Raw genomic sequence first — 26,302 nt, 5'->3', positions numbered from 1 at the left:
CTCTCTTTATGGCCTCAAGCAAGCTCCACGTGCATGGTTTCAACGTTTGAGCACCTTTCTTTTTAAACTTGGTTTTCGTGACTCAAAGGCAGACTCTTCTCTCTTCATTCTACAGCATTCTACTTATGCTATATTTCTCCTGGTTTACGTTGACGACATCATCTTAACTGGGACTCCAGGCGCTCCATTTCAGTCAGTATTGGTGGCACTGCACAAAGAATTTGCTATGAAGGATCTCGGTCCACTTCATTTCTTCTTGGGCATGGAAGCCAAGTCCGATTCTATTGGATTATACCTTACGCAGTCCAAGTATATTCATGATCTCCTTGTTCGGACATCCATGCTTGATTGCAAACCCATTAGTTCACCGGTTGCTGCTGGCTCTCGACTGTCTCTTCATGATGGTCATTCATTTGAGGATCCTTCTCTCTACCGCAGTATCGTTGGAAGTCTGCAATATCTGTCTCTCACTAAACCAGACATTGTTTATGCTGTTAATCAAGTCTGCCAATTCATGCATAAACCCTCAGTGACTCACTGGCTTGCAGTCAAGCGAATTCTAAGGTACCTTAAAGGCACTATCACTTATGGGCTTCATCTTCGCCCGGGCTCCATTTCTGCACTTCATGGTTATTCTGATGCTGACTGGGCTGGGAATCCTGATGATCGACGATCTGTTAGTGGTTTCATTATTTTTCTTGGGGCTAATCCAATATCTTGGAGCTCGAAGAAACAACGCACGGTAGCTCGTTCCAGTACCGAGTCCGAATACAAAAGTCAGGCGAATGTTACTGCAGAGATCATTTGGCTTCAATCGCTACTTCAAGAGTTGGGTTTTTCCCAGCACTCAGCTCCTACGCTTTGGCGTGATAACATATCTGCTATTTACCTCACGGCGAATCCTGTCTTTCATGCTCGAACAAAGCATATTGAGATAGATTATCACTTTGTTCGAGAGTGTTTTATGCGAGGACAGCTTCAGATTCAATTTATCAGTTCTGATGATCAGCTTGTTGACGGTTTTACCAAGGGGCTATCTTCTGCACACTTCTTGACTCTTCGATCCAAGCTTCACGTGGAGGACTCCCCGTTAAGCTTGCGGGGGAGTAATAGAGGAAATAGTGATCTAAAATCCTAGCTTTCCTAGTATAGTTGCTATGTAATTATTCTGCATTTATTTCTTTTATTTCTTTCCTCAAACATGTCATGTACAGCTCTATATAATTCAATACAATTCATCTTAAACCTCAAGTTGAGGTTTCAGCCAAATTCCTCTAATCTCTTTACAATGGAAGAATAGAACTCCTTCCTATTCTCTCAGAAGCCCCTTCATGGTTGTCTAGTAGAACATACGATACATCCCGCTGCAGAATTCTTTGCCTGTAGTTTGACAAAGCTATCTCAATTTCTTGGAAAGATTTTGGTTCGTTATATTGCACCCCATATGGGTTCTACAAACTGAATAATGATGGGTTTTTTCGGGGAACCCGGGTGTTGCGGGAGCTGAAGGAGTAATTGGGACTCCAATGGTTCATGGTTCCAAGATTTCCATATGAACCTATGCATAACCACTAGTGTTGTGGCGGAGCTGAAAGCTCTCCGACGAGGCCGCAAGTTAGCAATAAACTGCAATATTCAGAAACCCCATGTTGAACTTGATGCTAGAACTATTCTTGAATGGGTTTGGGGGGAGAATTGTTTGAATATTGTCCTTGACCCCTTAATTCGTGACGGATGCTGAGTCAATAGTTGGAGGTTATCTTCTCGCAACATATATGTCGGGAGGCAAATAAGTCTGTTGATGCATTAGCTCATTTAGGAGGAGCTCTGTTGAATGACTTAGCTACTTTATTTACTGTTCCTTCTAGTTCTTTTTCTGTTTTTAATGGAGATATATTGGGGCTTGAGTCGCCAAGAATTGTGACCTCCTATGTTGCGTAACTTAAGTCCTAATAATACTTTCGAGTTTACCAAAATAATAATAATAATAAGAGTTCTCTTTTGCTGGATCCCCGAGGTGATGTTGATATTAATGCCCGACTACGCGGAAGAGAAATTAGCGATGCTAAAAAAAAATCAAATACTTCAACATGAGATTTCAACAATTGGAAAAGTCAATTCTCAAGGAAAATTGAAATTGGAAAAGTCGTTTTCTATAAACACATGAACGAATGTATAGCATTTTCCGTTAAGACCGGCAAAGAATCCCCAGAGGCTTCTTCAGACTTCAGGTTGTAGACAACAAATCAGAAGATCCCAAAAGAACAGGTCCGAGATTGGCTCCCCTCTTCTCGCTGTCGGATACTATACTGCCGAACTGTTCCCTGTTCCTTCAGCTCAGTTCTGCCAACCCGTCTCTCCCTCAGCCTCCATTCGATTTCAAACTCGCCAAAGTTTCAAACTTTACTCCCGACACGTCACGAGGAAGAAGACCCAGAAGTGGGGAAGCTTCTTGATTGGATCCGATTGGGTTGAGGAAGCGCCGAATCTGATCGATTGCTCGCATACCCACCAGCCCCATATCTTGGAAACCTTCGATCTACGGACACTCCATATGGTATCCTAAGTCTGGTATCGTATGATCGTTTTCAGCCTTTTCTCTCTCCTCGACATGTTGCGTGTCCCCCTATTTATGCCAAGTCTTTGATTGGGTTTGATATTAAGGCTTCATTTATGGTGCTTTCCGTTTTTACTGAGGAGTACAAGCTCGTGGGTTGCAGATATTGGGGGTTTTTTAAGCTCATCAGATTCATGATGAGTTTATTTTAGAGAGAGAGAGAGAGAAAGGGGAAAGATAGTAGTTTTCTGTGAAAAAAACTGTGATCAGTCAGTTTCTGGTGGGAGATACTTGATTTTCTCTGCTCAATTCGCTCAATCATCAGCGATTTTGGGCCGTTTGAGCTGAAAAATGCAGTTAAGATTAGTGGCTTTGGAGGAAGGGAAGGACCCCGGAGCCGGAAATAGGAATGGCAAGGTTGTCCCATGGAGATTCCTCCATTACCTGCTGCTGTTTCTTGTTCTGGGTCTCGGGTTCTCGATCATTTCCATGAACACACTGCGATATTTTGGAGCCCAGAACCAAAACGGTATGCCTCCAGTTCAAGGATCCAACACTATAGTGTGGTTGGAAGAGCCAAGCGGAATCGAGAGTTGGATTAGGCCTTCGAAGAATCTGATGCATAATATGAACGATGTAGAGCTCTTCTGGCGAGCTTCTTTTGTTCCTCAAATTAAGACTTACCCTTACAGAAGAGTCCCGAAGATTGCCTTTATGTTCCTGACGAAGGGTCCCTTGCCATTCGCACCCCTGTGGGAGAGGTTCTTCAAGGGGAATGAAGGGCTTTACTCAATTTATATGCATTCATTGCCTTCTTATGTTGCTGATAATCCACCCACTTCGGTGTTTTACAAGAGACAAATCCCTAGTAAGGTATAGCTCGTTCTCCACTTTTACTTGTCACCTGGTTCATTTGGTCCTTTTTCCCCCCTCGTGGCCCTTTTTGATTGCTAAATGTCATCGATGACTTTGTAATTGTGAACTTTCTATATGTTTTGCTTTGCGTGCTTTCTTGACATGATATGGTTGCCTGATTGAATAACTGCTATGCATGGATAGATCTTTCGAAATGGATATCTGCTGGATGCAATTTTGTTGAATTTTGCTTTTGGTTGTTTAAGATCTGGAAATTGCTTCATGAAAAGCCGCTTCATGCCTTAGTTGAATCTTTGATTCCCCATAGTATGGGGATCAATTTGCTTAGTCATCATCAGCACTTGTAACTCTTGCATTCAGATTAAATGGGTCAATGAAGCAAGAAATGAAGGAATGATTGACTTGGTGACACATTTTTTTTCTTTTATTCACTGTTCTACCTGTTTCAGTGATCAATTCTTATTTAGCTATGGTTTTGAGATATGGGAAGCTTATGTTCTTATTTTAACATGTAAGGGCCTGATTCTAGGATGTTTCAAGTTATTTGATCATGGTGATATATCTCTTTCTTTCGAAAAAAGTATTGGCCCAATGTTATGCCTGATGGACCACTTAGATTGCCCAGCAACCATTGTTGAATATTAATAATACCTATGAGTTGATCATGATCCTTCAAAATTTTACATGTAGGTTTGAAATTCACATCCGCATCTGCCTCCCGATTAATTCTACTTGACTTCTTGGTGAATAATATGCTTTAATGTGGAAGTAGTCTAAGATTTGCGCCTCTGTCGTTTACACGTTTACGACCATGTAACTGAAAAGTAATTATCAGTGATGAATTTGATGTTTGGTTGGTTTTCCTATTTATGCAGGTGGCTGAATGGGGAATGATGAGCATGTGTGATGCCGAGAGAAGGCTCCTAGCAAATGCACTTCTTGACCTATCAAATGAAAGGTTCATCCTCCTGTCTGAATCGTGCATCCCTGTTCAGAACTTTACCACGGCCTACAGCTACATCTCACATTCAAGGTATAGCTTCATGGGCTCATTCGACGAGAATGGGCCCTACGGTCGAGGGCGCTACAACCCGAACATGGCACCTGAAGTCAACCTCACTGAGTGGCGGAAAGGTGCCCAATGGTTCGAGGTGAACCGCGAGCTTGCAGTCGCGATAATCCAGGACTCGAAATACTACCCCAAGTTTAAGAAGTTCTGCCGGCCGGCATGTTATGTTGATGAGCACTACTTCCCAACAATGCTATCAATCAACTTCCCGCGTCTAATGGCTAACAGGACCCTCACCTGGGTCGACTGGTCCAGGGGTGGCGCCCACCCCGCCACATTTGGAAAGAATGATGTGTCTGAGCGGTTCTTCAAAAAGATCATAGAGGGCACAAACTGCACTTACAATGATCAGCCAACAACGCGCTGTTTCCTCTTTGCAAGAAAATTTGCCCCAAGCGCTCTGGAGCCCTTACTGGCTTTAGCATCCCGGGTCTTCGGGATTCATTGAGAATGTTACGACCAGATTTTGTTTTCTTCTGATTGATCCTTTCAGTCTTTCCCCTGCTGCCGAAATATTGACAGGTTGTTCTATACATGAGAGCACGAGGATTATAGATGTCTAGGACATTATTTACGGACATAGGATCTTGATTTAGTAGTAGCAATGTTACATCTTATACCGTTGTACCATTGGAACATATAATGTGAAATTGAGAGGCAAATCCGGGTTGAAGCTCTACAGTTATGTGCCCTTGCTCTTGACAGAATCTGTAACTGCGGTCACTGATGTCTCTTAACGTTCTTGCTTCCAAGATGAATTCGTTTCATTTGTACTAATTAGATCAATATTCCATGTAAAGAAAGCGTGTGATCATAATGAAATTGAAGTCAGAAGAGAGCCAGAATTAGCTCGACAAACAACAGAAAAATCAGGAGAATTTCACCTTGATAGCATATAATGTCGTCTTACATCCGCTGCCTGCTGGTACAATGATTGTCGGGTCATGTTAAAAGACCCTTATTTTGAAAGCATTTACGACTGTTTTCCTGATGAGCTTGCCCGAGCGAACAAATAATTATATTCAAGCAAGCGTTCCATGAGCGGTTCATCAGTTCATGTTACTGTTAAAATCATGTCAGGTGAAGTGTGCCGGAGAGAAATCAATTCCGCGGGTTAACGTGAAAAACGTCCATCTTACAATTCATCGCGATGCCTTCCCCCTGTCAAAGAATCACTCTTCCCCTTCTGATGTTCGAGAATAAACCTAGTGGCCAGAGAAGCATGAAGAGCAGCACCATAAGGGAGAACATCCTCATTGACCTGAAAATACTGAGAGTGCACGGTCTCGAGATTCCCTTGTGATGACTCAGGGACCATCCCGAGGAAAAAAAAGTATCCTGGCACTGCATCCTGGTAGAAAGAGAAGTCCTCTGAACCCATCAGAGGCTGCATATCATGGACCTTACCAGTGCCGAGGACATCATCTGCAGCTCTTTGGAAGAATGGGTGCAAGTCAGGATTGTTCACGGTCGGGGGGAACAAGGGTTTCTCGTCTGTCAGGAAATCAACTGTGGCATTGCACCGTTGAACTGCTGCTTGTCGGACTATGACCTGCTCAGAGGATGAACGAATGTTGGTAATGAGAATGCCTGCATTCAATCTTAGTCTTGAACTAGGTAAACTATGGCATTAGCGCTGCCTAAGAGAATCCTATAAGACCAAGATTATCAGAGTCCTAGATTGATGGGCTCCTAAAACAATCAATATAGGACCAAGTTTAATCAATGGTGATGATTTACCCAGACCAAAAGGAACATTCTTTTATTAATAAATCAGGTTTGAATTCTTCCTCTGACTGACACACGATAACTGAGATAAGGCAACAGCGCCTTTCTCTTCAAAGACTAGTCGAGAACATGTATGTGACTAGGTTATTTAAGAATCTGTACCTCCTTGATCCTCTCCTTCAGTTGTATCAAGCTGTTTCCCGAAAATGCACGGAACGTCCCACCTATTGTTACTGAGTCTGGGATGACATTAAATGCTCCACCTGCTTGAAATTTGGCAACTGTGACCACCTGAAATAGAACAGAAAGATCAACAGAACTCATAGATGTTCAAGACTGTAAGAAATATACATCATCTTGAATTCATATGATGAGCAAATTCTTTTAGAAGACGAATCAAGACTATCATGGTTGAATTCACAGTTCACAGTCAGACATCAACTCTCTGTCAGTTCATTTCTCCATTAAATCTTTTTCCCATCATTTTTCTTTTTGGTGTGTACCCTAGTGATACTAGCCCAATGAGCTCCAACTAATCAAGTTTGAGATAGGTCGGCTTTTCCCCTCCAATTTTAGTCTGCATCAATTCCATTAAACGACATGCATAGCTCTGTTTGGCTTCAGAATACCAAGGAACTACTCCTAATTTTCAAATCTCTTTAATTCAAAAAATAGAATATAAGGGACACAAAATCACGTTAGATAGTACCCACAAGATTGTTATGTGTCATTGAATGCCTTGAACCAATACCTAAACAAATTTTCTTATTTTCTCGGCTTTTCAAGTAGATGATAATGTAAAAACTGGAAAGTGTGAACCAATTTTTCCAGAGCAAACAGAATCAGTATCCACATTTCTGGACTTCTTTATTCTTCCAAAAGCAGGTCTAAGAGAAGGATAGAGACAGAGACCTGCGAGTCCAGTGGGTCAGCTTCACGAGAAATGAGATGCTGCAAGCTAATGACTACACTTGAGGCGGCCACTACAGGATCTATCGTGTGCTGAGGAATTGCAGCATGGCCTCCTCTGCCACTTATCACAGCCTCGAAGAAGCCACTCCCAGCTAATAGCGGGCCAGACCTTGAAGCAACTTCTCCGACAGTAATATGAGGAGCCACATGAATCCCGAAAATAGCTTCCACATTCTCAAGAGCTCCCTCATCTAACATTTTCTTCGCCCCTCCACCTCCTTCCTCAGCTGGTTGGAAAACTAAAACTATTGTGCCCTGCATAGAATGAAAAAAATTGTTAGAACATCATAATTGTGGTTATAGGAGAAAGTAAGAACAAGTCCAAGTTCACAAAGGGGTAGAGGCCTGTTAATCAGGTTCTGGTAATATGAACGATGTAGAGCTCTTTTGGCGAAATTGAAGACAATGATGAATAAATTTGTTATGCAGCACTTCACTTGGCAATTTACAATCCAAAACTTATTGTGAAGCATGCTCCAATGTGTTCTCTTCCATATTTTCCTCGTGTTTTCATCTTCGTAGGTTGTAGGACTAATTAATGATGTTTTCCTTGAATTTGACATTCCAGGGATGCAGGAATAGTTCAACATGGTTACCGAATCTAAACAGTTTCTAAGAGCATTTGGGAAGTATCAAATTGCAGAACAAGCCATTGCTCAGACAAGAACAACCAAGGTTCAAAAATGGCAAATGTGAGGAGTCGGAATACAAGAATTTCCAGGATTCTTCTCCAGTGAATCAAAATGAGAAAGATAGTCATCGAAACTCATTCACAAATCTAGATATCACAAACAGGAGAATTGAAAACACATCCTATTCAGAGTTGGTCCTGGCAGACTACACACAAACTTATGGGAAAAGAAATAGAAGTAGGAAAGACCGACTTGAATTTCACTTCGATGTTGTTGGAGAATCTTCGCGGCACCGAGAAGCATAGCAACATGAGCATCATGACCACACGCATGCATCTTCCCTGCAACCTTACTCTTATATTCCCATTCCACCATTTCCTGCACAATCATCGTCAATTTTCAGTAAAACTCGGCAGAAGACACCTCTTTGCAAAAATCCGATTTCCGGTCCGCAAGGGAAGACAAAAGAATCAAATGAAACGAAGCAAACTCCAGATCTTTGAAAAGAAGCAAGAAGTCAAAACAATTCCAAATGGGACCTGCATGGGAAGAGCATCCATATCAGCCCTCAGGGCAACAAAGGGGGGCTTAATGGTCCCAATGAACCCGACAACCCCAGTGACTCCAACTGGGTGCTTGTAAGCAATCCCCATTTTGTCTAACTCGGCTCTGATCAGTTTACTGGTCTCGAATTCCTCGTACCCCAGCTCCGGGTTCTCGTGTATCTTCCTCCTGATTCCGACCATCCAATCAGCAAGCTCCTTCCTTTTCGCGAGATCAAGAAACTTCTTGCCCGTTCCCGGGAGCCCATCCGAGCTGAAGGAAGCATCCGACGAGGTGAAGCACCGCATGCCGAGTATCAGGGAGAGAGTGACCCAGCTCAAGATGCCCATATCCGATGGAAAGGTATGGCCTTGAAGAGTGAGATGAGCCAAGAAGAGGGAAATATATCACTTGGGTGGGTGGAAGCTTGGGAAGTTGCAGAGCTGCAGAAAAAGAGGATGACGAGGAGGGAAAAGGTAAAAACAATTGGAGCCGAACGAGAATATGGAAAGACCGCGGGGATGAATATATACACACCACACACATATATATGTATATCAGTATATTTGTACGAATAAGTAATACGAAGAACCCTTTTTTTTTCTGAATAAAAGACTGGGTCGAGTTATTAGCTTGCTGTAGCTGTCCCAACTAAGGGAACCTAAAAGCCACGAAATGTTCCTTTCGCCATAACTCGCTGAGACTTTAGCTCAACTTGGTCACCGCAGTATCACCAACACACTAGTGAATTAAGTTCAAGGCCCACTGGATCAAACATTATGGGCCAGCCACCGCCATCTCATAATACATTCACATAGTGACGAGTTATACGTTCTCGGTGAGGTTCGAACTCGTGATGTTCAAGTGAAACGCTTGATACTTAATGTTTAAATGGAGCGCTTGAACATAGTCACGGGGCTTGATGCACTGTGCTTGGCATCAATATCTTGGCCCTTGGGCATGGTCAACTTGGCTGATTTTTGTTTTTTGTTTTTTTTCAAAATTGAACGTTCTGCCAATATGATTGAGGTATAAACCGTCTGGACGAAATCTTTTATGGACCTTCAGGAGAGGGCCACGTTGATCATGACGCATAAGAAATGAATTCAAAGCCAATGAAAGAGTCATAGTTAAATTTCATTAAACGAAAGGGTATCCATCATGCTCTTTTATTATGTTATATTTGTTTTATACTATCAAAGATTATATCCCATGCTATAAAAAAGAGCTTGGTAGGCACGGAATATATGATGCAATTAAGGCGCCAACGCGACATAGATTAAGACAACTTGTGGTCCGCAATCAGTTCATGTTCATCTTTTTTATTTGGAAAATTCGACATTGAATTAAATTAAGGAGCATATTAGGCAATTTGATTCTGTTTGTCGGATGCATAGCAACTGGGTGGTCGTACCAATATGCAAATTCCCTAAGTATAACCACCGGAGGACCCCACCTGTTGAAATAACAATGCCCACGTGTTGGAAATAATTTCTGACTTTTAAGGGGACACTGGGGAAATTGTGACTTGACTTCTGCTTGCTTTGCATACCAAAATTGCCGGCTAATTTTCACGTGCTCAAATAGGTTAAGAATACTTCCGAATACTTTCCATTTTTAAATATTCGTTTCTGTTTTTGACTCCTAACTTCAGATTTCTTTTATTACAACCACTAATCCCTATCTCGAGTCCACTTTGATGTGCCGACCGCTTCCGGAAAGCGGACTCGATATAGCATCCCGGTAGCTTATGGAGGAGGACGCATCGATTTAATTTATTCAGTAGCAGCTCATTGCTGTTAGAATTCATTCGCTCTCTCGACACTATATCAGCTAGGCATCTTCATGTCCAGCAGAACTTACATCCACAAAAATCCAACCAAAATGAAATGACTCATTAAATACAAAGTCGGCACAGCAGGCGTGTTCATTTGGCATACCTATTACATCTACCGGTTTATGTGGATCTTATGATCCATTCCATAGAAACGACGTAGAGAGCTTTTCGCTCCCTGCCATATCCCGAATATATCAGAAAATTTTGGACAAAGTAAGACAATACTAAACTAGGAAAAGTTGCATTGAGTGTCTTAGTCATATCACAGTATGGCCCATATAATAACACACGGATTCTATGCAAATAGTCGGATATTGAATTAAAACTGAGTAAGATACACCAAACAGAAGACTTCGTAAGCACGCTCCAGCTTCGTCCTACACACTGAGCTATCCGCAGCGTGTAATGCAAATTCCAAGCAGCGCATATGATTAGTTCACCCCTTGGACTTCAGCTCCTCGAGCCTTCTGGAGAGATCGTCCTCGTCCACCTTCTCTGATGACTTGGTGGGAATCGCATGAGCAGAAGCCTGGGGTAGACCCACTGAGACCTCCAACCCATAATCATCTGCAACTTGCTGCATCAGGCTGTTCACCTCTCCCTCAGGAGTGGACAGAGAGGTGGAGCCCTTCATCGCGCTCTCCATGAACTCGGCCTGGACCTCCATGTTCACGAACTGCTTCTCGAACTGGTCCATAGTCTCCGACATCTTCTGCATATTACCTGAAACAGGACATATGGATAAATTACAGAGCAGAGCATCCAGCAGCTGGAAACAAATACAGGAAATCAAAATGGAAGATCAAATGAAAGAGAAATTGGATGTAAGTGACAACATTTCTGGAATTGCGAAACACATTTTACAAAGATAATGACCACCTCGGCATCGGCAATCAAAGTTCCAGCCAGGATGAACCATCTTGCAGGGCATATAAAATCCCGAAACATAACCATTTCAATGGAAAATTGAAACTAATTTGAGATGAAACATCTTGTCGGCCCCAGTAAGATCATAGCTATCAACAATTTGAAATTGCAGGTTTGATTTTTACTCGTCTAAGCAATTCAGAATCCTTCAACCAACCTCCGAGTTGTTTCTTCTTAGTAGCCTTATTGCAACAAATAGCACAGCGAAATCAAAATTAGGGGAAGCTGAATTCTCAAACTCGTCATGTAAAAGCAAACATTTCCACTCTGAGCTTACTGAAAGAAAGTCTAGCTTCACCTCAGAGCAAGAGCTACCATGGAACCCAAAATGTCCAAAGTAATGAACTTTCGATTCTGCAATTCATTCAAAGTGCCGATAGCGGCACTATCCGAACACGATGCAAAAATTTCCATCAACAGAAGACAAGCATAGGAGATTTCAGATTGAAAATTGAAACTGTGCTGCAAAATCATGCAAAGGCAAAGTCTAGCTTCAACTCAGAGCAAGAGCTACCACGGAACCCAAAATGTCCAAAGCAATCAACTTTCAATTCCGCAATTGCTCACTCGAAGTGCCGATAACGGCACTAACCAACGAAATGAAAAAATTCCAGCAATAGAAGACAATACACAGAAATTTTCGGATTGAAACATCACAAAATTGGAACTTTTTGCTGCGAAATCAGACACTTTTGGCTGCAATTTGAGCGACGGCTGTCCCTGAGAGGGAGAGATTCATGTACCTGTGTTAAGCGAGGACTCGAGCGACTTGACGATGGAGGCCATGGACTTGTTGATGGTGCTCATCTTGGCCTGGGTGTCGAGGCGGGCGACGACCGCGTCGAGGCGGGAGGAGAGGCGGAGGTAGTTCATCTGCTCGGTGCGCTTCCTGATGGCGTTCTCAGCATAGATGCGGGCGCCGTCCATGTTGCCCTTCTCGATGGCCTTCTTGACCTTGAGCTTCTCCGCTTTCTCCTCCTTCTCGCACTTCCTCGCCTGCCGCTGCAGCGACTTGGACGTGAACTTCAGCTCCATGATCTGGTTCAGCAGCTTCTCCGTGTTCCCCATCGCTGGCGATCGAAGGGTGACGGTGGAGGGCGATCGATCGGAGGACCTAAGAGGGCTTATCGGTATGAATTTTCGATTTGATCGTCGTCGCTAAGGAAAATCGAACTGCTCGCCGTGGAAGACCTGATGATGATGGCGATGAAGGTCTCAGGGGGAAGAATTTATCATGGTCCGGGTGCATGTGAGCCCATGTGCATGCTCTTGGGCTTTAAAATAAATGGCCCATTAGTCAGCCGTTATTATTATTTTCCGATTACAAGAAAGGCCAGCCCTTTCACAGAACACCCGTTCTGTAATGTTAATTTTGTTCCGATATTATGTGGCGTGTACTAAAGCGCAAAAAAGAAAAAGGAACATCATAGGACCATCCCGATCGACAAACCCGGAAGCCTTGGTTTTCTCCCTGTCAGACCATGACTTGTCGTTGCGTTTCGACCTTCTGTCATGATAGCAAAGACGTCCTATTATCGCGTGCTGGTAGCTCGATTTTGCATTTCACCTTTATGCTTGCTTGCAGTAGGAGGAGTTCGGGAAAGGTTGATCCCCGATGAAGCTCGATTGTTTATCCCTTGACCCTTCTCCTAACAAGGCAGTATGCTTTCTCTTCGTATCCAAGCACTTATACGGACTCGTGCTGATTGTTTGAAGGCAGGCTCTAATCTGATGGCGAGCAACCTCGGAGAGTGCCTGACTCTTGAACAATACAATATATCAGTATGTGCCTGTTGTCGGAGTAAAAGAGCCGATCAACTGAATTTAAGAAAGACGTGCATCCATTGGAGGTTGCCATGAAGCCTAAAGGTGCTTGTCTGGGTGTCGGGAAAGAGATCGGTTGCAAACTTGCAGTCATCTGAAGACTCATGGCTGCTGGATTATCGGTTGCAGTCACCTGAAAACCTTTGTGCTATGCGTCCATGTCCGATGGCAGGTGGATAAGTAAGGGCAGAGTATAGATATACTATATATGGTAGATCAGACAGCTTGAGCATCAACTTCTTGTTGGAGTTGCTCGATGTTACGCATCCTTAATCCAATCCTCCTGCTAGCTCGAGGTGACTCGATATGTTAGTGTTTGACACTACAAAAGTTGCAGACATCAAAACTTCATGTCTGCTGCAATATGCCTAGCTATGCTGGCGGACATAACAGGAAAGGATGGACTTTGGAGGATAGGGGAAAACAGATATTCGATAGGCCAGTCGTCAACTTCAACTTCTCTAGGTCTTGGTTGCATACGCCGTATGGTAAAATCTACATGCGCGAACAACTGTATTGGTTGGATTAAAGCGAGGGGCCGAGGGCTACTCAAATTAACACAACATAAGGCCGAATACATAGATAATCAAATGATTGTTTCCTTTTTATATGTTTATTTGCAGCAACTTTACAATATTTACAGAGTAACATCTTACAAAATCAACGAAGCATCTCCAAGCCGATAAATACCATTCAATGGAATGAGCTGCTCTCTTCAATCCCATTTCAATACACATACATCCGTCTTCTTCTTTGTCCGATCAATTCTATTCTGTCCGTTCAGTCGACTTCGGCTTCATCTCCTGCAGCCAGCTTTCAACACTGGGCCATGATCGAAATAGAACAATGTTAAGCCTCAACAATGGTTATGGCCTACTTTCGTTGCTCGACCCTGTGCGTGAACTCATGGTCATGGACCGTCCTATCCTGCCACTGACCTGGCGAGCATACAACACTACCCTCTTGGCCCACCTCACGATCTCGGCCTTCAGCTTCCCTGAGTCTACCTTCGCGAGGGACCTCGCCCCTTCGGGCTCTATGGTGATCTCCCTCATGAATGAAAAGCATTGCTTGGAGTCCTTCCGCGGCTTCTTCGAGCCATGAGAACTGTCCGAGGTCTCAGAGCTGCCGGTGAGGGACCGAGTCTTCTTCACTTTCATCGGGGCCATGGCGGTTTTCTTGGTCTCCAATCTGGTGAGGGAAAGAGTTTTCTTAACGGACATGGCTGCTGCGAGTTTTCTTGTTCCCGGATTAGTTTGGAAGATCCTTCGTCATTCCTACATACTTATATATATATATATATATATATATATGTACATACACACACACACGAGGGAAGGGAATAATTGGAAGTTGTGCAAGTCACTTGTATTGACTTTAGACTTTTTCAAAGTTACGTTCGGTGTTCTATCGTGTTTCTGGTATATACAATAAACCGCGCAATGTATGTATTCATGTGAGGGAACTTATTTTGTTTCACTTTTCATTTTCTTCTTCTTTTTTTTTTAATTATTATTTTTAACGACAGTACTAACAATGAATTACTAGGTTAAACTGATATCGCGTATATAATATTTCTTAAAATATATAAATTTCTTAATGTTGATCAATAGTAAGTTCGTTTTTGAGATTTATGAATTTAGCAATCCCTGTTAAAGGCCCTCCACCGGACAATTTGGTGGTATCACATAGATTCATATAATTTTCCGTGGGCATATGGAATAAATATTCCGAGGCATTTACATTTTTGTTTGAGAACATTCCAGCTTAGTCAAATGCAAATTTTTCCCCCGTAATCCGTGATTTCCTAGAAAATCAGGCAACAGAAAAGACAGGACAACTTGATGGAATAATGATTAGGTGGCTTCATCTTGGAGAACAAGTAGTTGGAGGAATGGGTCAAGTACAAAAATAAAGCCTACATTTACATGTGTGTGTATATATCTATTGGTTAATAAAATAGCCTGAAATTAAAACGTGCACTTCATTGCGTGACTTAAGCCAATCAAGTAAACCGAAGAATTATCACATGCTACACGGATATGCCATCAACTAGAGAACTTTAGTCTTCATCATCGAGCCACGATGCCAACCAATCTACACATCACAGGCCCAAAAGGTTGCGAGAAAGGGTCATCCTACTTGCTAATACTCCGACAAAGTCAAGAGGACACTAGTTCAATCTGTGGTTTGGATACTGCGGCTTCATTAAAAAGATAAACTAAATGTAGTGCATCAATCATAAAGGGGCAGAAGCGGATAACAAATCATTCATAACCAATCTCTCTCTCACAATTTCACAAAGCAATGCCATAGAAGCATCTTCTTTCGAACACGGTTCATTAAGCGGAAAAAGTGTATTCTACTATTCATAGAACAAGCTAACCAGAGGAAACAAAAAGGGGGAGAGAAATCGTCTAACAGAGCTCATCAATTTCACTTCCTGCCACGGGCCTTGAGGGCTTGCCTGTTCCTCTTCTTGACTCCGGACTTGGCAACCTTGAGGCTCCTGTGAACAGCAGACAACCTTGCAAGGGCCGCGCTCTTGAGGTCAGGCCGATAGTAGTTGTCTCCCACCTGAAGCAGAGAATCCAAGCGTAAGCATCAGAAAAGGAGAATAGCCCACAAGCACAAAAGGAGATGATATCACCACAACAGAACTTTTATTGCTCGTAAAAGAGAGTTCATAGCTAAGACTCGGGAAGAAAGAACAGCAATTCAGGAAAAGAGAGCAGCTCAAGGTCGGCAAGAAAATGATTTTGCAAGCGCAGAACTATCCTACAAAATCAGACAATATAATCCTTTTGGAAGATAATATGTAAATTATGTGAATAACACAGTTAAGCAATCCAAACCGTATTTCTGCCACGTATAAATAGCCAATAGCTTTCCCAGATTGGTCAAGCACTGATACAACAAAGAAATCGTGGATTGGCAAACTAAATGCTACGAAGTTGGATCTCAGAAGCCAAGCGTAACAAGTAGATTTCATTGAAGAAACCACACAAAGAGGTTCTTCTTGCATGCTAACGGCTCATCACTGAAGCAGCTGCTCATAAAAATGATAAAGAATGTCAAGAGTAAAAAAATTGTTGAAAGGATCGTCCGTCTTGCTTGATTTTTCAAAGACGAGACAAACAAAATACGTCAATCAACAAAGCAACAAAAATCAACAATTAGAAGACCAACATCGAGCATGAATCTAGTACAGCATCGAACCAAAACAAAGAGAAGGACATTACCTGGTTGACGACAGCCTCGGCCATCCTGGAGAACTCCTTTTTCATCACAGACTTGTGAAGCAATTGCGCGGGTTTGCTCTGCTTCTTGGTCTTGGTGGTGGCGAGTAACACCGCCTGCTCCTTCCCCTCAGGTTGGATGGCGACAGTCTTACGGTTAGCCAAGCCTGCAAAATCCCAACAGGAAGATCCCCATTCATGAGAAAATCAAAGCAAAAGTCCGAACCAAGAGAACCATGGAGCTACAGAGTGTTACTGAATGCAATACATAAAAAATACTAACTTTGAGATTAGATGATATAACAAGCTTTGCTTTCATTCGGGAACAGGCAATCAGACCGGCCTAAACACGAAATGAGCACAACAAATTCTCTACCTCATATTCTATCAGCTCCGAAGAGAACTGATCGCACACACCAAACACAATTGCATTGCAGGGAATCTATTCATTAAGGCAAAGATCCACCGCACACTCGTCACAGCTCTCTAATTTACATACTTGCAATGCAAAGGAAAACAATTTGCCATGACTGCGAGATTCCCATTAGCCATTTCTCAAGCAGGAACGAGTCGTACCAGAGTGCTTGTACGAGTTGAGGTTGTAGAGATTGTTGGGCTCCTTGCTGAACTGAACGCTGGCAGTTCCTCTCCCGAACTCCTTCACAAGGAAAGAGTTGTTCTTCTTCACAATCTCCCAGATCAACTGCCCCGGCAACGCCGCCATCTCTCCTCCTGTCTCCCTTCTTCTTCACCTGCACCAGATAACAACAGATTGACAACTTCAGATCTCTCAAACCAGAGGAAGGAAGAAGCGTGCAGCATCAATGGTAGTTTACTTACGTCGGCTAGGGTTTACGTTGTCTGTCAAAGACTCAGACAGTCGATGGTTTTTTATTATATATATATATATATATATATATATCTTCAGTTCTCATTTTATTTTCATTTCTGATACCTTATTGTCACATTTTATAGGTTCCTCCACAAACTTTTAATTACTTTTCGTATAGGCCCCTTCATTTTATTTTTTGTTCATTCTCGGAAATTAGCATGTCTTACCTATCTTTACGATCAACTGAAAATAGGTCACCTGCTACAATAATGGAGCAAATATCATTAGGATGAGGAAGGTATGAGAGTGTTCGAGTTGAAAAAAAAAGAAATAATGGATATATATATAAATATATTTATGAACAATTATATATAATTATTTTAAATTTTAAATTAATTAATAAAACAAATTTCTTTCTTTTTATTTTCTTATTCTCCGAAAATTGAGTAAAATGTATAAAAAAATAATAAAGTAAGTATGAGTATGTAAATTTTTTCCCACTTTCCCAGACTTCGAACCAAACTGTAGATATATATAAACACACGTACAAGTTATTGAACCTGTGTATCGCACAAAATTAGTGAAGAAAATATTATAAATAGAAGGTATATATGTAAAAAAATGTCATGAACTTTAAAGTTTATATAGACTACAAAAAGTTGATTTCTTATATTGTAATTTTTTAATGCTTAACTTTTAAATCTATTACGGTGAATAATTATTAGACAGTTTATAAGTATACTCATATAAACTATCGATAGATAATCTCAATTACCAATATAGATTTTTAAGAAATGATTTTTAGTTTCTAAAAAGTAGAAAATCTAATTTCAGCATTTTAATAAAAGCATTAGAATTTTAAATTTCAGCATTTACATCAGATTACTTTTTCACTGGCCTAATCAATTCAATGCACTATTTACTCGACTGAACTTTTATGAGATTACTATAAATTTTAAAGGTTTATCTGGAAAAAAAGTTTAAGTTCATTGAGATTTAAACACATTTTATTCTATTTTCTCTTGACGTATAATAAAAGATTATATGTAAAATGGGCATCGCCTAAGTAATATTCCTTAGAGTTTTCTTTTTGGCTTTGAAAAATAATGCGAACCTTATATTTGTAGTAACAAATTAAATTGGCACAATGTTAAATAATTATAAATAATTTTTGAATTTTTAAAAATGACGAGTACTCATTCACCGATTAAATAGCAATAAGTAATCGAAATCCTTCTTTACATACTTCCTTAGATATTTCCGTAATATTCGAATATTATCGTTAGTTGTAATATTTATTTTATTATGTACTTATTTTACAACAAACTAATCCATGAAGTAAATAACATATTTATTGTCCCATCACGTGTGCGAGACACTACCTCTGCATCAAATGAAGACAGGCGAAAAGATGCTTAATGGATTGTTTCCTCTTAGAGCCTCATCGACAAGGATTTCAACGGTAAATGCTCCATCAAGTTCATTGGGATTCTATCAATTTCATGTCTCTATTAACTCACACAGCTACATTCAAGCAAAGCTCAAGAACACCATAATGTTTCTCATTCCCAATTCTTCATATGTGACGGATACCGAACATGTGAATGTAGATTACCGGCAATTTGACTGGTGAGAATCTATCTTCAAGTAATGTACATTACTAGTAATGTGATTACCGGGAAAGTGCCGAACGTCGCCTAATAAAAGAAGGGAAAACAAATCCTCCACAAAAGGTGACATTTTGGTATACAAGTAACTCATTACAGTTAAGATTCCTGATTGCGTTACAAATTCCAGCATCAGATCAGACATTATCATCCACAACAAAAGCGTTTCCGACAGGCAATGGCAACCCGGTCTGTGTCCTATCCCAATCATATTGGAAAAAAGAAAAATATAAAAATAAAGAACAAAGAAAGCTGCTGTCTATGAATACATGTGTATGATACAGAGAGACCTACACTACTTCAACTCATACCCAGAAGTGCAGATGTGTGAGTTTGCGTTTCCCACTCCCCTTTGAGACTCAATAAGACATGCCTCCTCCGAGACTCGTTAAGAAGGCGGATAATGATAAGAGGAATAGCAATGACTCTTCCTTGCATGCATTCTGGGGTCCTCTTACTATACACAGCCTTGATCAGTCATCGCCTGGGCGAGGGTCAAGAAAGCCGAGATGACTGCCCCGTGCACCAGAGCCCTTCCAAGAACACAAGCATCAAGATCAGAGAAAGTCAAATTTGATGATCAATCTTCCCATAGGCTCCGATCAATGAATTTTGGAAATTTTAAGATTGTAGACAAACACTGTTCCCATATTTCTAGAGAATTTATCCCCTAAGTAAACAGCGGGAAGTTCAGAAACTATGCTAATATAACTTTGTGCAGATGCCTGCTGGTTTATCCAGGCAGCTTTGCATTTTTAAGTAGATGACATGACCATTATAAAGGCATGTGTTGGAAATCCGAGAAGGGAATGAACATACTCGGGACTCTCCTTTTGATACCCAAAATCAGTGGCTGCTTTTACGGCTCTCTGATATATCTGCTTCATGGCCTCCTGCAAAGATACAGTAGAATGATGAAACCTCTAGGAAGAAAATAGAGCTCGTGAAAGGAAATGCGTCCAGGCAAATATGGAATCACTTCTATCAGCTGCAAAATCTGATCTTCTGTAACTAGCAGTGAAACACTTATTTGGAAAAGATGCAAAGTATAAACTAGATAATGGATCATTTCTAGAGTCTCACTTGTAATTTAGACTCGAAATCCTCGGGGGACCAATTCATTAAATTACACTCGTGATTTAGCTCGAGTTCTCCTGCAATTACCTGCCAGCAAATTCATCACACAGATTAAGCCTATTTGAACCGAAAAAGCTGACATTACAATCAGGCATAGAATGATTGCGTAATCCAGAGAGACGTAGAACATAGAACCCCGATGATATTCAGCAGTATTAACGGGCTACAACTAGCAATGGCTAGATCTCCAGCAATTATGAGTATTCTATTGCAACAAGCAAAGATCTGGGCTACATTTTTAAAAACCCTCAAAACTGTGCCTTCAGTTATTAATCACACTATTACAGTTTCATATTCCATATATATTCAGTGGAGATTATGCAAATTTACCCCTCCAGCACCAGCAGCCATGGCAGGGGCCACAAGTACGTTAGCTTTCCTCAGTACTTCTACGGCTTCAGCTGTACATGGCATGTTCGAACCTAAAATATTTTGGACGATAAAAAGGTTAAATTTTCAATACCAAGTAAATTTATCTTAAAATATAAAGGCCAGGGTTGCTCTCATCACTGTTTAGTACCTTCAATAAGTAGACGGCAGCCCGAATTCACTAAATGAAGGGCATCGGAATGATCAATTTCATTGTGGGAAGCACAAGGGAATGCAACATCATATCTCTCGTTCCAAGGTTTCGCTTCATCATAATACTTGGACCGAGCGTAAGTTTTTGAATAGTCTCTGCAGAAATATTTTTCGAGATATGAATTTATTCTACCAAATGGGAGGTAGAGAATTTCTTGAAAGAAGATGAACTTCTAATCCAGAAGGAGAAAAGGAGCTTGCACCTCAAGCTTCTCTGTTGAGTTTTGAGGTCCCTCAAGAATGTTATTTTCATGTAATCAAACCCATCTTCGTCCACCAAGTATCCCTTGGAGTCTGAAAGTCATTCATTGCGATCATGCGTCAACACTTTCGGCAACTAAAGAGAAAAAGAGATCTAAATAGAAGATCGAACAACCATGTGACAGAATAACTAATTTTTGTACTTCCTTAACTTCATCTGATGAATCTGAGAACCGGTGTTAATAATAACTATGAAGGTATACGAATAAATATAGCCAAAAATTAGAAAACCAGTAATATTCTGAGAATGAAAAATAATTTTGGTGAATGAAAAAAATGAGATATCAATAGACCAGGAGAGAATTACCTGAAACAGTGATGGGAATGGCACCATAAGCCATAAGCTTATCTAGAACATGCAATGCAATCTTTCCTGAACCGCTTACTGCGCATCTGTCAAAAGATCCATGATGTTATAATGTTGAGTCTTGATAAGCGAAAAAAAACATCCAGAACAAAATGTTTCACTAACTTTATCCAAAAAGATAATTATTTGAGATAACCAATTAACCCTGTTAAAGTTCAGAAGCAAGTGCGCAACCTGAGCCCCTTGAGTTCTTTATTCATATCGGCCAGCATCAACTGTGCAAAGAAAACCTGCAGAGTCACGGAAACTTCGGTTTCTTACTTCCGCATAAAACAGACAAATATACATTTACATATAAATATTTGAATAAAGAAATCCACAAAGAAAATTCAAATTAAAGAAATCAAGCATAGAGACGAGGGAAGGGAGATGTTATTTACCAGCCCATAACCAGTAGCCTCGGTTCGAAGGCTGGAGCCAGACCAAAATATCCTTGGCCCTGTAAAACTTCCCTGCATGAGTAAGGCAATACACATGAAAAGACGACAAAACATATTTCAATCTCGACCACCCTTTCAGCGAAAATTGCTCTTTAACCCAATTGGGACATGATATCCCCCATTACATAAAGCGTAGTTATCAGATTTGGACCAGAAATCAGCATGTGTCTGGTCTGGCACTATAAGTCAAATTGAACTGGCTGGTTCACCTTGGCAAACTGTCCATTCAGTGAACCAGAAAATGCTGAGCACTTTATACCTATAAAACTTTCTTTAAATTAAACTGATAATTACACAAGAAACTTCATCAATCAAACAGCCCATTAGACTCATGGAACTGCAAATACATGCCTTGATTGATTCGATGGCCAGTCTGAATCTGACAGCCACATTCATATGCCAAGTGTTATGCATACATAAATAGTACAGGGAACAGAGAATGAGAACCAAGGGAAAGCCTGTAAAGTTTCAAAAATGCTGCAACTTCGTGAAAGTTAAAGGAATGATCGGCAGTCCAGGTCCTGGATCTGAGAGATATAAATGCACCTGAAAATGGCTCGCAACTCGTCTATATTGTCCAAAGAGATATCCCATTTCTCGAGTTCCCACACCCATCTCCTCTGAGGGAAGGTCCTGAAAATAGAATGTACTGAGAAGCCCACTTATTAAAAAGATTGACAAAGATTTCATGTGTTGATCCCACCTTATCTGGACCCAAGTACCGATGAATCTCATTCATGAAACTTTGGCAGAATCTCATGATCTGTCACAAAATAGAAGAAAATCACAAAAATTTCAGTGAATCCTCCAATAATTCCCTGTATAGCAGCTATGTTACAGCATTTCTATTAGAATAGGACAAAATTTGCAAAAGAGACTGAAGCATTACCTCGTTATCACTTTTTCCTCTCGGATCAAAGTCACTTCCACCAGCAGCTCCTCCAAGTTTATACGGTGATAAGGCATTTTTTAAAGTCTGTGGGTGGGTTGAAGGCCAAATTTTCATCAACGTATGGAAATAAGGAAACCTACATATATATGTATTAAAAAAAAAAAACAGAGGGCACTTTAAATCAAGCTTCAGTTTCAAATTATTTGAATCAGCTGATGCAGCTTTTGTGGCCCTTCTTGACTAACCTTGGGGCCGGGATGTCTACCATTAACTTGGCATAAAATAAAACTGAAACATCAATCTACTGACCCAGATACAGAACATATCTATATTAAACTACTAGCCTAAACCAAAATGGCTAGACCAGAAATGAATTTGAAGAGGTTTCTAATACGATACAAGTAAACCCATTATTTATTATACATAAGCATCATTAGCAGTAATACCTGCTCAAAGCCAAGAAACTTGGAGATGCTTAAGTTCATGGAGGGATGGAAGCGGATCCCGCCCCTGCATGGCCCCAGTGCCTGATTAAATTGTACCCGGAAACCTCGATTAACATGGGTCTCACCTCTGTCATCTATCCAAGGAACTCGAAAAATGAGCATACGCTCAGGTTCTAACAATCGCTCCATTATGCTGACGTAACTGAAGCACATCAAATCTTTTCAATCAGATCTTATGACCAACTCTACAATGCAATTAATTATCAAAGATACAAAGGGATCTTTGGAAAGACTCACTGTGAATTCTTCGCAATGACCTTTTCCAATGCATGCACTGCCTCTTGTACTGATTGCATGAACTCGATCTCGTGTGGATCCCTCTTTATTGCGGCTTCAATAATTGATCCAGCCGTTTTTGACATGATTGCTTCAATTAAAGAGCAAAGAAGGATTTAAAAGAAATGGAAAGTTACATTATTCCTTGTGATGTTGAAGCAGAAAGTACATAAAAGCATCAAGCTACAATATCTATTATCTTCTCAAACTCCCCCAGATTAGCTTATTGAATTGTGAACCATATCTGATTGCAGTGAGCACTTCCTTAAAAGCATCGTATTAACTATTTCAACTAAAAACATATATAAATTCTAAAAGCATGCATTTCCTAACCCTACTTGAGGCAACAAGAAGTTGACATTACTTCTTGTTTGCAGCTCATCCATCGAAGTCATCAACCACTGCCTTCGCAGCTGTTTTTATTCATGAGAGACAGAAACCCAATTTCAGAAATTTCACAGAGAAGAGGAGAATAGATGGAGAAAGAGTAGAATTCAGATAATATTGAGAGGTTGGGGACAGAGAGAAATATGAGAGGAAATATTCTATTTAATTTTTCTTGGATAGCTATTTGAATCACCAACTGCCTTTTATTCAAGATTTCAGGTAGTTATTGCGGTCACATGACACATTGACCGATCTACATATTTACCTTAATGAATTGGAATGCACAGGCCTGTTCTAGTAATAGTCGGAAAGTACAATTTACTCCTACTGTACGACATAGGTGGCTTCTTCATAACAAGAGACATCAGTAGTATATTAAATCATCCAACATCCTAATTATCAAGCTATAAGGACAGAACCTCCCCCCAGAGCTTAAAAATTTAAAGCGAGAAGTTTATCAATTCCCCAGACCCTTATTTAATACACCCTTCGAGGAGGCCAAGATACTTAGTTCCATGGGCATTTGAGATGTTTATGGGCAAAGTCACCTACCCAACAGTGGATGAAAAGCATCCAAAACTTGACTGGACCAGCCCCAGCCCCAGCCCCAGCCCCAACCCAACACCCCGCCCCTTGAACCCCAAGCTCCGAAAACCAAGATACACAAAAATAAATAAATAAACACATTAAGATACCAACCTTTCACAATTATTGGTTTCTCGACAACAATCTTATCCTTCGAGGCCATCTGAAGACGAAGAGCCTCCTTGTGGAGCAAGCTATTGTTGTGTTCCTCAAGTGCGCTCATCTGCATGTTCCGACTTCCCTCATTCCCATACGGATTTCTCCTGTGTTTCCTTCCATATTCCCGGCACACTGAACAAAATATCCTGGCAGTCCCTTCCTTCACATCCACGTAGGCCCACTTGTATGTATCTGCCCACTCCTCTCTCCATCGCTTCACAACTTTCTTCTTCCGTTTGGGGGGTTGGACCTTGGATGTTTCCTGGTTATTTTCAGCTGGCTGCTGAGGCCCACCCATTACCATGTTCTTGCTGTCGTCAGGATCTTCAGAGGATGCCTCCCGCCCGAGGAGGGAGCTAGCAGGGAATGAGGAAGGGTCGTCGTCTCCAGGCCCAATCTCTAGGTCAATCTCCTCCCCAATGTTGCGGACCACAAGGTGGTGCCTTTGCGCCTGCTGGATCAGGTTCATCTCATCCATTGTGGTGGAGTTCATCCCTAACCCACCGGGAGGAAGCAACATGCAGCATCAGAAATCTTCACCACGACCTCGAGTTCCTCAGCTACCTCCTGAAAGAATTATCCCCACTCAAGAACTGAAAAGAAGCACCTGATAACATGTTAGTTTCACAAAAAAAAAAAAAAAACCTTAACTGCCTGACTTTCTATTTACTATTAGCGAAAAAATCAATCAAGCAACGGTCAGGATCTTGTTACATCATTGAGTATCATATTACCAGCAAGAATCTCATACAAAATAAGTACACTTCTCATCATTTCTTAAAGCATGGTCTTCGCGTGTACAGATGCACAAAGACTCTTAACTACAGAGAACACATGAGGGACTGAGAGCTAGTCAGGACTAAGAAACCTATTCACTGAAAACTTTTGCTGCTCTAAATTTCTGCCACTAGAATTTACTGCCTTTCTATCTCCCCCGATTAAAGCTCTCCTCCTTTATTTTTTTCCCCCTTACTCCCTATTTCTTCAGGCTTACTGCAAACAAGGCAAATATTCGTACAAATGGACTTCAGAAAGCGTTTTCACCAATCGAAAAGGCAAAAATTTACTTTTGTACCCAGAGAAGTTGGAAAGGAAAAGAAAAATTCTTAGCTCATTTCTGCTCAAGAAAGCTATATTTTTCATGGCCAAACTGATTCATGGACTCCTAAGTCCTATCCACGACCAAAAGATGCTCCGCAGCATAGATGATGCTAATGTACAACTCTCTTTCTCAACAAATTGAAAGACCCAATGTGACGTATCAGCTGTCTAGCTCAATTAGGCACCACACAAGAACAAAACCCACCGAGCTAATGATAGTGAACTCAAAAAACAGGGCAGAAGCCCACCAAAGTGCACTGAAAACATGAAGTTGCAGTATTGCGCTCGGGGATGAATCCTTCAGAGCACTCAGAAGAAGAAATGGAGAAGACAAAGCTTGAATATTTCCATCTCCATCACGCCCCCCACCCAAAGAAGGAGGTGCCAGAACCGAGCTAATGGAAAAAGTCAGCTCCTTTCAAGACACCCACAATTCACCATCCAATTTTCGGAGAATCCCAGAACCCCGAAATCGAAAAAGATCAGAACAAAGTACCTCAAACGAAGAGCCCCAGTTGCTTCAGACTAGAAACTGTCTCAAAGGGGGGCCCTTCATTTTGCTCAGCGTGTCACTGAACAGCAGGAGCCGGAAATTCAGATCGTCGGTCGTGAAAAGACTGTCGCCCCGACAGTCGTTCAGATTCCTCTTTCGGGTTGATTCTCTCTTTGGCCTGTTGCTGCTGATGTCGTGAAGAGAGAGAGAGAGAGAGCGTGCGAGCGAGAGAGAGAGAAGCTTCTGGTCGTTGTTGTGTGAATGATCAGTGGGGGGTTTGAGTGGTGAAAATCTTCTTTGGTCGGGTCTCTTCCCCTGCTCTCTGCTCTATCAAACCAACGGCAGTTAATCAACTTTGTTGGAATGTAAATCACTACGTTTTCCTCGAAAATTTATTGCACACGCCCACGCCC

General features: G+C 41.2%; 5 protein-coding genes and 1 non-coding gene across 8 annotated transcripts; 1 reads left to right on the top strand and 5 right to left on the bottom strand.

Moving 5' to 3' along the window:
- The first annotated feature begins 2,165 nt into the window (after positions 1 to 2,165).
- Positions 2,166 to 5,187, top strand: LOC116199674 (glycosyltransferase BC10-like). Its single transcript, XM_031530134.1, has 2 exons — positions 2,166 to 3,430; positions 4,309 to 5,187. Exons 1-2 carry the CDS (start codon positions 2,909 to 2,911, stop codon positions 4,948 to 4,950), a joined length of 1,164 nt encoding a protein of 387 aa, XP_031385994.1. The 5' UTR covers positions 2,166 to 2,908; the 3' UTR covers positions 4,951 to 5,187.
- Positions 5,188 to 5,369: 182 nt separating this feature from the next.
- On the bottom strand, positions 5,370 to 8,892 carry LOC116199673 (IAA-amino acid hydrolase ILR1-like 4). The gene is made up of 5 exons (XM_031530133.1): positions 8,374 to 8,892; positions 8,087 to 8,212; positions 7,143 to 7,457; positions 6,393 to 6,521; positions 5,370 to 6,054 (listed from the first exon to the last, which is right to left on the bottom strand). The coding sequence occupies exons 1-5, from the start codon at positions 8,725 to 8,727 to the stop codon at positions 5,638 to 5,640; spliced, it is 1,341 nt and encodes a 446-aa protein (XP_031385993.1). The 5' UTR covers positions 8,728 to 8,892; the 3' UTR covers positions 5,370 to 5,637.
- A 1,538-nt stretch (positions 8,893 to 10,430) lies between these two features.
- LOC116200123 (ESCRT-related protein CHMP1B-like) lies at positions 10,431 to 12,349 on the bottom strand. The gene is made up of 2 exons (XM_031530839.1): positions 11,885 to 12,349; positions 10,431 to 10,937 (listed from the first exon to the last, which is right to left on the bottom strand). The coding sequence occupies exons 1-2, from the start codon at positions 12,207 to 12,209 to the stop codon at positions 10,651 to 10,653; spliced, it is 612 nt and encodes a 203-aa protein (XP_031386699.1). The 5' UTR covers positions 12,210 to 12,349; the 3' UTR covers positions 10,431 to 10,650.
- Positions 12,350 to 15,154: 2,805 nt separating this feature from the next.
- LOC116200124 (60S ribosomal protein L28-2-like) lies at positions 15,155 to 17,132 on the bottom strand. The gene is made up of 4 exons (XM_031530840.1): positions 17,045 to 17,132; positions 16,781 to 16,956; positions 16,208 to 16,371; positions 15,155 to 15,542 (listed from the first exon to the last, which is right to left on the bottom strand). The coding sequence occupies exons 2-4, from the start codon at positions 16,926 to 16,928 to the stop codon at positions 15,402 to 15,404; spliced, it is 453 nt and encodes a 150-aa protein (XP_031386700.1). The 5' UTR covers positions 16,929 to 16,956; positions 17,045 to 17,132; the 3' UTR covers positions 15,155 to 15,401.
- LOC116202127 lies at positions 15,922 to 16,012 on the bottom strand. The gene has a single exon (XR_004156009.1). It is a non-coding gene; the product is annotated as a small nucleolar RNA R24 (small nucleolar RNA).
- A 1,615-nt stretch (positions 17,133 to 18,747) lies between the features above and the next one.
- LOC116201829 (NADP-specific glutamate dehydrogenase) lies at positions 18,748 to 26,221 on the bottom strand. 3 transcript variants are annotated; one of them, XM_031533248.1, is made up of 16 exons: positions 25,893 to 26,221; positions 24,251 to 24,902; positions 23,126 to 23,255; positions 22,829 to 23,030; positions 22,380 to 22,466; positions 22,194 to 22,253; positions 22,037 to 22,123; positions 21,431 to 21,502; positions 21,225 to 21,280; positions 20,991 to 21,076; positions 20,626 to 20,716; positions 20,361 to 20,518; positions 20,171 to 20,262; positions 19,787 to 19,867; positions 19,523 to 19,596; positions 18,748 to 19,236 (listed from the first exon to the last, which is right to left on the bottom strand). In XM_031533248.1, the coding sequence occupies exons 2-16, from the start codon at positions 24,813 to 24,815 to the stop codon at positions 19,161 to 19,163; spliced, it is 1,917 nt and encodes a 638-aa protein (XP_031389108.1). In that variant the 5' UTR covers positions 24,816 to 24,902; positions 25,893 to 26,221; the 3' UTR covers positions 18,748 to 19,160. The 3 variants fall into 3 exon arrangements, with proteins under 3 accessions (XP_031389108.1, XP_031389109.1, XP_031389107.1); XM_031533249.1 differs by having other exon boundaries at positions 24,251 to 24,862; XM_031533247.1 differs by having other exon boundaries at positions 24,251 to 24,888; positions 25,893 to 26,218.
- Positions 26,222 to 26,302: the final 81 nt, after the last annotated feature.

This window comes from Punica granatum, chromosome 3, assembly GCF_007655135.1.
Source record: "Punica granatum isolate Tunisia-2019 chromosome 3, ASM765513v2, whole genome shotgun sequence".
In the NCBI taxonomy this organism is placed as follows: Eukaryota; Viridiplantae; Streptophyta; class Magnoliopsida; order Myrtales; family Lythraceae; genus Punica; species Punica granatum.
This window is presented reverse-complemented; position numbering and strand designations above follow the sequence as displayed.

What these genes read in the sequence shown, in the direction of transcription:
- LOC116199674 (XM_031530134.1), top strand. Translation starts at nt 2,909, where the DNA reads ATGCAGTTAAGATTAGTGGCTTTGGAGGAAGGGAAGGACCCCGGAGCC. An exon ending in AGAGACAAATCCCTAGTAAG is followed by an intron (nt 3,431 to 4,308) that starts GTATAGCTCGTT and finishes CTATTTATGCAG; the next exon opens with GTGGCTGAATGGGGAATGAT.
- LOC116199673 (XM_031530133.1), bottom strand. Translation starts at nt 8,727, where the DNA reads ATGGGCATCTTGAGCTGGGTCACTCTCTCCCTGATACTCGGCATGCGG. An exon ending in TGGATGCTCTTCCCATGCAG is followed by an intron (nt 8,213 to 8,373) that starts GTCCCATTTGGA and finishes ATGATTGTGCAG; the next exon opens with GAAATGGTGGAATGGGAATA. An exon ending in AACATCGAAGTGAAATTCAA is followed by an intron (nt 7,458 to 8,086) that starts GTCGGTCTTTCC and finishes CATTCTATGCAG; the next exon opens with GGCACAATAGTTTTAGTTTT.
- LOC116200124 (XM_031530840.1), bottom strand. Translation starts at nt 16,928, where the DNA reads ATGGCGGCGTTGCCGGGGCAGTTGATCTGGGAGATTGTGAAGAAGAAC. An exon ending in CAACTCGTACAAGCACTCTG is followed by an intron (nt 16,372 to 16,780) that starts GTACGACTCGTT and finishes GGGATTTTGCAG; the next exon opens with GCTTGGCTAACCGTAAGACT. An exon ending in CCGAGGCTGTCGTCAACCAG is followed by an intron (nt 15,543 to 16,207) that starts GTAATGTCCTTC and finishes TCTCTGCTTCAG; the next exon opens with GTGGGAGACAACTACTATCG.
- LOC116201829 (XM_031533248.1), bottom strand. Translation starts at nt 24,815, where the DNA reads ATGTTGCTTCCTCCCGGTGGGTTAGGGATGAACTCCACCACAATGGAT. An exon ending in GGTACTTGGGTCCAGATAAG is followed by an intron (nt 22,124 to 22,193) that starts GTGGGATCAACA and finishes TTCTATTTTCAG; the next exon opens with GACCTTCCCTCAGAGGAGAT. An exon ending in TATCAAAAGGAGAGTCCCGA is followed by an intron (nt 19,237 to 19,522) that starts GTATGTTCATTC and finishes TGTTCTTGGAAG; the next exon opens with GGCTCTGGTGCACGGGGCAG.
- LOC116200123 (XM_031530839.1), bottom strand. Translation starts at nt 12,209, where the DNA reads ATGGGGAACACGGAGAAGCTGCTGAACCAGATCATGGAGCTGAAGTTC. An exon ending in CGAGTCCTCGCTTAACACAG is followed by an intron (nt 10,938 to 11,884) that starts GTACATGAATCT and finishes GTCCTGTTTCAG; the next exon opens with GTAATATGCAGAAGATGTCG.